Source organism: Molossus molossus, unplaced genomic scaffold, assembly GCF_014108415.1.
Source record: "Molossus molossus isolate mMolMol1 unplaced genomic scaffold, mMolMol1.p scaffold_m16_p_8, whole genome shotgun sequence".
Lineage (NCBI taxonomy): Eukaryota > Metazoa > Chordata > Mammalia > Chiroptera > Molossidae > Molossus > Molossus molossus.
The window spans coordinates 46157043-46169554 of record NW_023425402.1 but is presented as its reverse complement, the minus strand read 5'-3'; the positions used below and the strand labels follow the sequence as shown (position 1 = coordinate 46169554).

The 12512-nt window shown below is 40.0% G+C and overlaps 1 protein-coding gene across 4 annotated transcripts in view; it reads right to left on the bottom strand.

The window, feature by feature from the left end:
* Positions 1 to 11189, bottom strand: part of LOC118621020 (cytochrome b5 reductase 4) — a 77036-nt gene extending 65847 nt beyond the window's left edge. For 3 of the 4 annotated variants that reach the window (XM_036248208.1, XM_036248207.1, XM_036248209.1), the window contains exons 1-2: positions 10985 to 11189; positions 6252 to 6405 (exon numbers count right to left, since the gene is read on the bottom strand). In XM_036248208.1, the coding sequence (XP_036104101.1) occupies positions 6252 to 6405; positions 10985 to 11059 (229 nt within the window). In that variant the 5' untranslated portion in view covers positions 11060 to 11189. Of the gene's footprint in view, positions 1 to 6251; positions 6406 to 10984 lie in introns of those variants that run through there. The other variant, XM_036248210.1, reaches the window with a different exon arrangement.
* Positions 11190 to 12512: the final 1323 nt, after the last annotated feature.

The following is a 12512-nucleotide window of genomic DNA, read 5'->3' as shown; positions in this document are numbered from 1 at the left end:
AAGTGATAGCAGAAGAGTTGTTCACATTTCTGCTGTCAAGAAAAAAGTAATGCAACGGGCAACAACAAAAAGCACTCCCCTAAAGAACAGGAACAAGACAAGGATGCCCACTTTCGCCACTCTTATTTAACATAGTACTAGAAGTGTTAGCCACAGTAATTAGACATGAAGAAAAAATAAAGGGGATCCAAACTGGAAAGGAGGGAGTGAAAATATCATTATTTACAAATGACATGATATTGTATAGAAAACCCTAAAGACTCCGTCAAAAATCTACTACACTTAATAAATGAATTTGGTAAAGCAGCAGGATATAAAATTAACGTCAAGAAATCAACAGCATTCTTATACACCAGTGATGAATTCACAGAAAGAGAAACTAAAAAAACAATCACGTCAACCATCGCAAAAAAAAACAACAACCAAGATACCTAGGAATAAACTTAACCAAAGAAGTAAAAGGACCTCTTCACAGAAAACTACAGGTCATTGAAAAAAGAAATAGAGGAAGAAATAAAAAAGTGGAAGCATATACCTTGTTCATGGATTGGAAGAATTAACATCATTAAAATGTCCACACTACCCAAAGCAATCTATAGATTCAACACAATCCCCATCAAAATACCAATGACATATTTCACAGAACTAAAACAAATACTTCAAAAGTTCATATGGAACCATAAAAGACCCTAAATAGCCACAACAATCTTGAAAAAGGACAAAGTAGGTGGGATCACAATACCTGATACCAGGTTACTACAAAGCTACTATAATCAAAACAGCCCGGTACTGGCACAAGAAAAGGCATATAGACCAGTGGAACAGAACGGAGAACCCAGAAATTGACCCAAGACAATATGCTCAATTAATATTTGACAAAGGTGGCAAGAGCATACAGTGGAGTCTAGACAGTCTCTTCAATAAATGGTTTTGGGAAAATTGGACAGCTCCTTGAAAAAAAATGAAGCTAGACCACCAACTTAATAAACTCAAGATGGATAAAAGACTGAAAAGTGACTCATGAATCCATAAAAATTCTAGAAGAAATGCAGGCAACGAAATTTCAGATATCATATGCAGCAGAATTTTCACTTATACAACACCTAAGGCAAGAAAAACAAAGGACAAAATGAACACATGGGACTACATCAAACTAAAAAGCTTCTGCACAGCGAAAGATACAATCATCAAAACGGAAAGGCTACCCACTGTATGGGAGAGCATAATTGCCAATGATGCATCAGATAAGGAATTAATTTCCAAAATATATAGAGTGCTCATACAACTCAACAAAAGGAAGACAAACAACTCAATTAAAAAATGGGCAGAAGATCTAAATAGATACCTCTCCAAAAAGGACATACAAATAAATGGCCAAGAGACATATGAAAAAATGCTCAATGTCACTAATCATCAGAGAGATGCAAATTAAAACAACGAGGTTTCACTTCACACCTGTCGGAATGGCTGCCATCAATAAATCATCAAACAACAAGTGTTGGTGAGGGTGTGGAGAAAGGGGGACTCTAGAACACTGCTAGTGGGAATGCAGACTGGTGCAGCCACTATGGAAAACACTATGATGTTACCTAAAAAGTTAAAAATTGAACTGCCATTTGACCCAGCGATCCCACTTCTAGGAATATACCCCACGAAACCTGAAACACCAATCAGAAAGAATATATGTACCCCTATGTTCATAGCAGTGCTATTTACAATAGCCTAGATCTGGAAACAACTCAAGTGTCCATCAGTAGATGAATGGATAAAAAAGCTGTGGTACATGTACACAATGGAATACTATGCAGCTGTAAGAAAGAAAGATCTCTTATCCTTTGAGATGACATGGAGGGACCTGGAAAGTATTATGCTAAGCAAAACAAGCCAAGCAGAGAAAGACAAATATAACATGATCTCACTTATTTGTGGAATATAATGAACTAAACAAACTGATGAACGAAACTGGCCCAGAGATGGGGTACAGACTGACAAACCTCAGAGGAGGGGGCGCTGGGAGGGAACAGATAAACCACAGAACTTATATGCATGTATGCATGACCAATGGACATAGACAACAAAGCTGGGGATAGGGAGGAGGGTGTCAATGGAGGAAAAAAGAGAAACATCTAACAAAAACAAATAAATAAATGAATAAATAAATTAAAAAGAAGAAAGTAATGAGGATGCCATGTGGTTCCGCTGGTTGGAATGTCATGTCATACACCAAAATGTTGTGGGTTCAATTCCCAGTGAGGGCATATACCTAGGTTGTAGGTTCGATCCTCGTTTGGGGCATGTACAGGAGGCAACCAATTGATGTTTCTCTCTCTCTCTCTCTCTCTCTCTCTCTCCCCTTTCCTCTCTCTCTAAAATCAGTAAAAAACTTATCCTCGGGTGAAGATTAAATAAAAGTAATTATTGTTTCGATACACTCTATACTACTATAAAATATTCCATTAGAAATTAAAACGTTAGTGCCCTGGCCAGTTTGGCTCAGTGGTTAGAGCGTCGGCCTGCACTCCAGAGAGACCCAGGTTCAGTTCCCGATAAGGGCATGTACCTCGGTTGCGGCTTGTCCCTGGCCCTGGTTGGTCATGCAGGTGGCAGCCACTGGATGTGTCCCTTTCATGTCGATCTCTCTCTCTCTCTCTCTCTCTCTCTCTCTCTCTCTCTCTCTCTCTCTCTCTCTCTCTCTCTCCCTCCCTCCCTCCCTCCCTCCCTCCCTCCTACTCTATCTGAACAAAAAATGGAAAATGTCCTCAGGTAAGGATTAAAAAAAAAAAATTAAAACATTAGTTCCAAATTTGAAAAGCTGTTCCCAGAAAAAATTTTCATATAGAAAAGTTTCTCTGCTAGAAATAAATACTGCAGTTTCTCAAAATAGAATTAAAGCAAGGAGTTAAGGAAAACTAAAGAAAAGAACTTATGTTTGAAAAACTAGCTCTATTCTTGGTGGGTTTGGATCTAACCTAAAAGGTATAAAACTTACTTTATTATTACTGCAGTATAAATAAAAAAGCCTACACAAATAGTCAATTATTTTTATTCTTGGCAGTTATGTTCTACAAACTTGTTGCACATGCTGAACTAGTGAATACTGAACCACTGCTCTTAGGGGAAAATACAAGGTTAGGTTCCTGTGAGCATCTGGTAACAATTTTTGTGAACCAATCAATACAAAGCCTAGTTCAATATGTGTTTCTGTTTAAAGACACCTTATTCAATATGTATTGTTATTCATGAACACTGAACTCACAGCCAACAGCACTGTAGTTCACTCCTACACAAAGCTTACCTAACATAGGTGTTTACTCCATAAGGCATATTACAGCCTTCTTACGACAGCACTCAGTAGTATTCTTGGGGCCATTTTAAACAGCAAAATCACCAACAAAAAGCACAAAATGTGAAAAACATGGCACAAACAGACTGCAAAAGACATTTGTTCACAGCACGAACGCTGAAAGGAGAAGGCAGAGCACTGCCTTGTTTAACCGCAGACATAAATTTTCCCTGTACTGTGCGTGTCTGCAAACGACTAGGAAAGATCTGTGTCTACGTCTGTACCCTTGTTTAGACCTTTCCCTCTATCTGGGTGTACCTCCTCCTCATTTTCTGTTGAAATCCTGTCCAACACTTCAAGACGTATCTCTACCACAAAGTGTCTCTGACTCTGTAACCCACGTCTCCCTCTCTTCAATCTGATATCACTTTCCTTACAGCCCTCTCACCGCACTTCACTCAGACTTGTCTAACAGTCAGTCTTTTATCCTCTCCTACTGGAACTGAAACTCTATGGGCAGGGCCTGTATTAAATAAGTGTTTCTGGATAAAATACAAAACCAAATTCATCCAAAAGGTAAAAAGAAAAACGGACATACCTTATTTCTGCAAAGGGTGCAAAAGGGCCTTATTATTAACAGAGTAGAACCAATTCTCCATTTTATACAACAGAAACTTGTATAAAATGGATCCTCAAATCAACACCTTCATCAGGTCCCATGCATTCAACCCAGTACAGGAGAAATGTAACTGGGAGCAGTGTGCATGACTTCTCAAACATAGCAAACCAGTCCCTTATCTCCATCAATACATCAAATGAATAATAAGTGTGACTATATTATAATAGTGCCTCATTTACCTGATATCATTAGGATATGAGGGGCTCACATAAGTGAGTTTTTGGAGAAGTGGCTTCTTATTGAGAAAACAGAGCTCAGACACGCCTGTGGCCTGAGCCAGCTGAGCAATGCTTCTGGGAAATGGGCCCCCCATGTCACCAGTCTAGCAGAAAACACACAGGCAGAGTGGGGAGGTCATTTTGTACCAGTTTCTTGCACCTGGTAAACAGATAGGCAACATGAAGGAAGGGCAGTAAGTGTATTAAAAACCCTATAAAATGACAAAAGTAATGTGTTGCATGGCAGAATCCTCATTCCAAGTTGTTGGTACTATCCATGGTTGCATTTCCCTGAGAAACCTAGGGAGTTAAGCAGCAGTTCTGTCTTGGAATGAGTGATGTCATCATCTGCTGCAAGATTCCATCCTCTTTGTCACTGAAAACATTTCACACTCTAATTATTTGTTGTGGGTTGAATTATGCACCCCAAAATCCCTATGTTGAAGTCCTGACCACCAGTACTTCACAATGTAATCTTACTTGGATATAGGGTCACTGAAGATGTAACTAGATGAGGTCATACTGGAACAGGGTAAACCCCTAATGAAATAAGGCTGGTGTTCTTATAAAATCAGAAAATCTGGACACAAGTACACAAGGAGAATGCCATGTGAAGATGAAGGTGGAGATCAGGATGATGCTTCCACAAGCCAAGAAACTCCGAAGATTGGCAGCAGACCTCCAAAAGCTAGGTAACAGGCACTGAACAGATTCTTCTTCACAACCCTCGAAAGAAACCAACCCTGCCTGCCTGCACCCCGATCTCAGAATTTTAGTCTCCAGAACTGGGAGACTATAAATTTCTGTTTAAGCCACCGAGTCTAGGGTATTTTGTTTGGGCATTCCTAGCAAACTAATTGGTATCTATTGTTGTCTTTCCATTTATCATATCACCAATCTACTGTGACAATCATACATCTCTTTAAAAAACCAAACTTCTTAAATATTATCAGTGTTGTATTCAAACAACAAATACATATTGATAACTTCTATGTGCCAGGTACTATGGATAAAAGAGTGAAACTGACATGCCCCTGCCTTCATACAGGTTAGTGTAATTGGGATAACTGACCACATGCATAAATTACACAATAAAAAATTCCAGTTGTGGTAACAGCAATAAATGGCACACTTCTAACGGAGAATAGTAGACATAGTAACCACTTCTGAATGACTCAAGGACATCACTATGGAGAACCACTGTACAGTTCTGTGCCCTTTGTTTTGCTCCCTCTCTGGAATGCCAGCTTGTTGGATACCATAAGTTCTGCTTGTTTTGTTTTGTTAATCCTCACCCAAGGATATTCCATTGATTTTTAGAGAGAGTGAGAGACACAGACATCGATGTAAGAGAGACACATTGGTTGGCTGCCTCCCTCATACACCCTTGGGGACGGGAACTGAACTTGCAACCCAGGTACATGCCCTTTACCAAAAATCAAATGTGCGACCATTTGGTGTGTGGGCTGACGCTCTAATTAGAGCCACTCTGGCCAAAGCCATAAGGTCTGCTTTTATCAGCTACCCTCTTATCTCTCTGCTCACCTTCTCTATTCCACCCATTTCTAGTTTGGAGCTCCCAATTCACTATGGGCCAGAAAAATCAGGTAACTGATATTGCTAAGAAACATACATTAAATAATAAAGATGGCTAAAGTGAGAACTTAAGATTTGGCTTTAATGTGGGCTTTCTGATTTACTTCAGATTCTGAAAGACATTTTTCTGACAGAATTCTGTTAAAAAGCACTAAGGTGGAACATTATTCTTTACAAACGAGGTGTTACAAAATAATTTTACTACTTTAGTGTTGAATTGCCTGGCAAATACTTATTTTCTTTCAAAAGGAATATAGTGTGGATACTATGGAAACCATTCCGGAAGGAAGAAATGTTGTCCAAATTTGGAATTACACAATTTATTGCCCAGTATAAGGCACATTTTTATTATCTAATTGTGAATCATATCACCAAATAGCATGAAGCATTACAACATATTACCAAATAATAGGAAGCATTACAAACGGAAGACCCAGCCTAAATTTTTTGCAATATTTCATAAAATATCACCTACCTCTTATGCATATCCAGCAATCATCTTTTTTGTTGTGTTTTTTAAGTTCTTCTTCAGTTACTTCAATTAACCTGCCTTTTAATCCCGTTAGGTCCTTTCCACTTTTGGTCATTCGAATCCAATCCATAAGACTTCTGCCTGGTTTTAGAGGTACCTAAAAAAGGAAAAGGAAGAATTAAATGTGGCTTCTTTGAGTTAGCTGCTTTCCTTCCTCTCCTGCTGCTTGTCTTCAGGCTACTTCATTACACTTATTCCCATCCAAAAGAGTAAGAAAATGCAAATCTAACAATTTTATAATTGTTGCTTTACAGCTTTAGGAGGTTGTCAAAATTACTTCTTACAACGATAACTATAAACAGAACATTATATAAAGCATCTGGGCTATGAGGTAGGGCTTAGAAATGTTCATCATAGTGGTAACAAGAATAGTATTAAACCTAGAGTCAGAAATGACTTTTGGTCCTGGCTCTGTCACTAATATGTTATAGTCGCTTAACAATTTGGACCAAAATTTCTTTGCCTTAAAAATCAAAAGAGCCTGACCAGTGTGGCTCAGTGATTGAGCGTTGACCCATGTACCAAGAGGTCGCTGGTTCAATTCCTGGTCAGGACACATGCCCAGGTTGTGGGCCAAGTCCCCAGTGGGGGGCATGCAGGAGGAGGCCAGTCAATGTTCTCTCTCATCAATGTTTCTGTTTGTCTGTCTCTCCCTTTCTCTCTCTCTAAAAATCAATAAAGGTAAAAAAAATTAAAAGAAAAAAAAATCAAGAGATTTGATAGAAGAAAATATAAACAACTGGCTAAAGTTGATTTTTCTGGATTATCAATATATACAGAACATTGGAAGTCACTAGCAGCAATTAATTTTCTAAAAACCCACTGAAAAACAAAAGTTATCAAATAAAGGAAAATAATAAAACTGTAACACTGTAGGAAAGGGGCTGGCAAACTGGCCCAAGCCTGTTTCTGTATATCCCTGAGCTAAGAATGATTTTCACACGTGGTGGTGGAGGTGGTGAATCCTCATATGGCTTCAAAGTCTAACATATTTATTATCTGACCCTTTGCAGAAAAGTTTGCCTAACTTTGCCCAGAGGATTTAATAACAGTATGTTTGAATTCTTGTGGGGTTTTTTTCAAAATACATTTTCAAGACTTTTAGATGAGAGGTATTTGTTAGTGTTCTAACCAATTAAGACGACCTAACAGAAACTTTCAACACATCCCTATGGAATAGAACTACTGTCTAAACTTGTATAATTAATTTGTAACATAGGACCAGAGGAATGTTCAATGTGGAAGTAGGCACATTCAAGGAAGTTTATTGTTTAAGGCTGAATGTTTGTGTCTCCCACCCCCAAATCCTTATGTTAACATCATAAACGCTAATGTGATGGAAATTAGGAAGTGGGGCCTTTGGTAGGTGATTTGATCATAAGGGCAGAGTCTTCATGAGTGGGATGAATGTCCTTATAAAAGAGGTCTGAGAGAGATCCCTCACCCCTTCTAGCCCTTTGAGGACCAGGGAAAAGTCATATGAATCAGGCCTTTACTAGACATAGAATTGGTCATGGTCCAGTGCATTGACCTTGAACTTCCTAGCCTGCAGAGCTGTGAGAAGTAAATTTCTGTTGTGTATCAACTATCCAGCCAATGGTATTTTGTAATAGCAGCCTGAACCGATTAAGACATGTATATACCTCACTTTCCTGAGTCATACCTATTTTAGGCATTTATTTGCTCCCAAAATAACCAAGTTAATAGGTCTATGGTGCCTTTTCAATTTTACATTCCTTTCTATCAATCTACATTATCTCATTCTTACCATCACTGAAATTTTCTAGGTCGATTGGTCTCAATAAACAAGGTAAAGTGTGAGACTATGATATTTTCCATCCCAAACCAAAATCACTTGACTCTCTCGTCTATGTGGATTCCATCACTGACATGGTACTGAAAAGTAACCTTTTGAAAATACAAATCTAATCAGGGGCCCTCCCTCCTTCAGTGGTTCCCCACATTACCTTATAATAATGTCTCTAAATTCCCTACAGTGGTTTATCAGGCCCTTCAGAATCTGGTCATAGTTTACCTCACTATCTCCATGTTTTAACTTTTGCTCTTTCCCATTTATATGCTTTAGCTAAATGGAAAAATGGGAACAAATTCCTTGATTTCTATGAAACACTTGCTCCATGCCTGGATTTACACCCTGCCTCCCGAAGACATTATGTCCTCCAGAAGCCTTCTCTGATCCCTGAAAGTTAGTAACCTTTTAAAGGGTAAAGGTAAAAGCTTGAAAAAGGCAGAAACTGTGAAAAATGTGTTGCTTGCATGACCTTTGCTCAGCTTTCTGCTGAGCGAGGATTATCGGATTATCCGCAAGACAATGAATCACCCAGCAGATGTAGGGCAAAACACCAGACCCATCCAACTGCAAAGTGGACAATGGGCCAGGCAGAGTACGTCAGCAGGAACTGCTAGAAGCTAAAAGTAGAGTATACAACCTACACCCCAGCTGTTATTCGAGGCTGACCTCTTTTTGGCTCAGCCTGCCTGCACCCAGGCACATGATAAAGCCATTTTGCTCTACATTGGCCTTGTGTTGTAGATGTGATCTCCCGCCGGCTCAGACCTTTTAATCCCAACTTGTCATAACACATTATTTTAGTATTTGTGGCATTTATAACTGCCTACTAGTCCATGCAGCCTAGTAGGCTAAACTCCTTGAAGATACATATCTCTATAATAAGGTAGCTATTCAATAAATATGTATTTACTAGCATAAGTAGAAATAATAACAGCTATCTTATATTGAGTGCATACTTTAGCCAGGCACTGTGCCAAGGGTTTTATACAACAATCCACATCTAAATAAGAGATGAGAAGTATTTAGTTCCATTTCATGAGTGTTTTCCATATACTAAGACTGTGCTGAGAAACATTATTTCATTTAATCCTATAAACAACCCCATAAAACCGGTACTGTTATTCCCATTTACACCTGAGGAAACTGAGAATTAGAGCTTGAATGGTAGAGTTGGGGAAAAACCTGGGTCTTTCTCATTCAAAAGCCTGTGCTTTTTAACAATTACGATATACAACTTCCCCAACTAGGTTCTATTTCTCAATCTGCCCACTTCATACAACCCTGACTCAGCTTCTAACATGTTCAAAAGCACCTTGTTTCACAAAGGAAAACAAACAAAAAGTCTTAGCTTCCCTCTGAATTGCACGATAATTTTATTTTGTTCTCTTTTTGGACCCAAAGACTCACCTTTGCCATCACCATCTGTGAACCTTTTGTCTTTGCCTTTAAATTTTCTCCTTTAAATGTGTGTTGAGAACATGATTGGGAGTTTTAATGGAGAAGGGCAGAAACTCATAATTTAATTCACAAATTCTTTCTCTGGAAAGGCTATACTATTCAGTCAAACATTTAAGTTAAGGAGAGAAACAGGTCAAATATCAAGGAGGAGGGGACAAATGATTAGATGGTTGGATGATATGTGGAGAAATACATAAAATGTCACAGCCAGAGTCATATCACATCAAGCCTACAAGATCTAGGGCAACACTCCCAGTTTCCTTTTCTGTGAAATGGGGATAACAAATGCACCCAGTTCATAGGATCATTGTAAAGATTAAACAAGTTAACACCACATGTACAGCAATGAGAACCCTTAGAACATACACAGCCATCAGTAAGCACTGAATAAATTTCAGCTGTATTATTATCATAGTTGAGCTTACAGACTTCTGAAAACCTAATCAAAACTACTGACCTCTGAACCTATAATTCTGATCTAGAGTCAAACTTCAGGTCTTAGTGGAGGGGAGAAAAAAAAAAAAAGTCCGTGAAGGTCCCAAATGATGCTAAGACCCAAGAGTCCAGAAATGAAAAAGGAGTGGTCCAAGCAGGTGGAAGTCTCAAAAACAAAACATGATGTGGTTAAAGAATGAGGAATCAACAAATAACAGGAGCAAGCAATTCATGTTGCAATGAACGAGGGAGATATTTTATTATATTTTGCAAATTAAAATACATTTGTATTCTACCTGTTGCTAGCTATAACTAAGTTCAACAAAAACTTAGAGCACATTAGCTTCAAAGTCATCTAGTGATATCAGTAGAAACGGCAGTGATATAAAAGTGAAGTACCAGAGGAAGAAAGCAGGGCAATATGATTTGGAGAAGTCTCCGAAAACCTAACGGGGTTTGCAGGCATTGGTTCTCCCCTCTCTGATCTCCCCTAACTCAGGGAGTCCCCACCCGTCGAGGGATGGACACTGGTCACAGTCGCCACTGCCCAACCTTTCCCTTCTGCTAGGGAGCCCACATCACTCAGAACCCCCTCGGAAAGTGAAGAACAAAAGGGTGGAGAGAAAAGGTTGAGGAAAGGAAGCTAATGCTCTACCTATAATCCAGCAAGCACAGTGCCTGGCCCTCCATTTACATTTGTTTAGTTCGCGGGGAAAGGCTTGGAAGAAAGAAACTGACAACAGGGTTAAAGGGCTGGGAATGAAAGGCGACTAGTAGGTGAGAAGGAGGTTGGGAGGGTTCGAGGACTGGAGACGGTGCGGGATCAGAATGGGGTCGCTAGCTAGGGCAGGAGGGGCCGAAAGTTAGGAAAACAGGAGGTGGGAGAGAGGGCGGAAGGAGAGAATGTGCGGGAACGCGGACGCCGGCGGGAAGCCAGCGCGGAGCCAGACCCTCGGTGTCACCCGCTTACCTTGCTACGCCCCTCGGAGGAAACGCGCTGCTGGGAGCTGGGGGCCGGAAAAGATTGGGAAGGGACGTTCAGCATCTTGGACCCCTGGCCCGGGCCCTTCCCGGGGTCCGCTGCCGGGCGGGGTCGCTCGGGGAGACCCCTCTGGAGTTTCACGTCCTGCTCCGGCTCCAAGGCCGGGCAGAGGCCAAGCCCCCGACCCACTTCCGGGGTCGCCGGGGGTAAAGCGCGCCATGACGCAGCACGTCGAGTCCGCGGAGGGCGGGGCCAACGGCACGGAAGGAGAGACGGCTGAGGGAGGGAGGCGGGGCCAGGGGGAAGTACGAATGCTGCGTTAGTTCTGCCCCTGAACTTCAGCACCGCAAGGAGGTGACAGCTATTCCTCAGAAAGATAAGAGAGTGAAGCTGTTCCTTAGCTTTGGTGCTGACCGAATTTGAGAATAAAATCTTGTATACAGACCCACAAGTGTCTGTCCATTGTTAAGCACTACTATTACACAACTTAAAATATGAAATGAAATAATACTATTAGAGAATTTTGATCTCTCTGAAACTCTCTCCCCTAAGACACCGGTCTGTACAGGAAGAGAAACTTAAAAGCCAAGATGTCAAATGCAAACAGACACTCCTGTGGGGTGAAGAAAAAACTTCACCTTTAAGAACCCTCCCTAATGACTGACATTATGAGTCAAAGATATCAGTAAAATCTTCTGCTCCATTCACCTGCTCACAAGTTCTTCCTCCTCATCCAACTTCCTGTCTTCCCTGAAAGATACAGGGAATTGTATACTGATGCAGTCCACCCCTAACTACCATCAGGTTTAGTTTGGATGCTATCTCTGCACTTGCACCACCTAATGCAAGGTAATTTAGTATCTCAAAGCCTCATTTTCCCATATTCATAATGAATTTAAGTTTCAGTAGGATAAATAAGATGTCATATACAAACTACATAATACAATGCCTGATTAAAAGTAGATACTCTATAAATAGCCGCGATTCCTCACACTATTCCAACATGTCAATGAGAAGCACAAATACTGTGCAGGTAAACAACCATCTCTAAGTCTCCAGGTTCAGATCGGAGACCTGGTGAGTTTTTCCTTGGGGAACATACACATCCTAAGAATAGAATGCAGTGAAGGGGAAATTTTTTCAGAAGAAATATAGTTCTAAATAACTCTCCCCAGTCTCATTCTATTTCTAACTTTTCCTGAGTCTGAACCATGGTTTGAACTTTCCCTGTTTCAATTGCCTTGTCCTTAAAGTGCCTGTAAATTAATGTCTGTTGCATCTCTTCAATTAGAAGAAAAAGTATGGGAATATAAGTAGCCATTCAAGTAAAACCATTTCTTAGGGAGGTAACCATCTCTGACCTTCACCTCTGCCTGTTATCATTATGAAATATTATAGAAACATTCTTTATTTGCAATTGAAATGCTTATTGTGAAAAAATGTGTTTGAGCTAAACAAGACTTCATTACCACAGTTTACTATGTTACCTTTACCTTGAAAACTGCTCATTTTATCT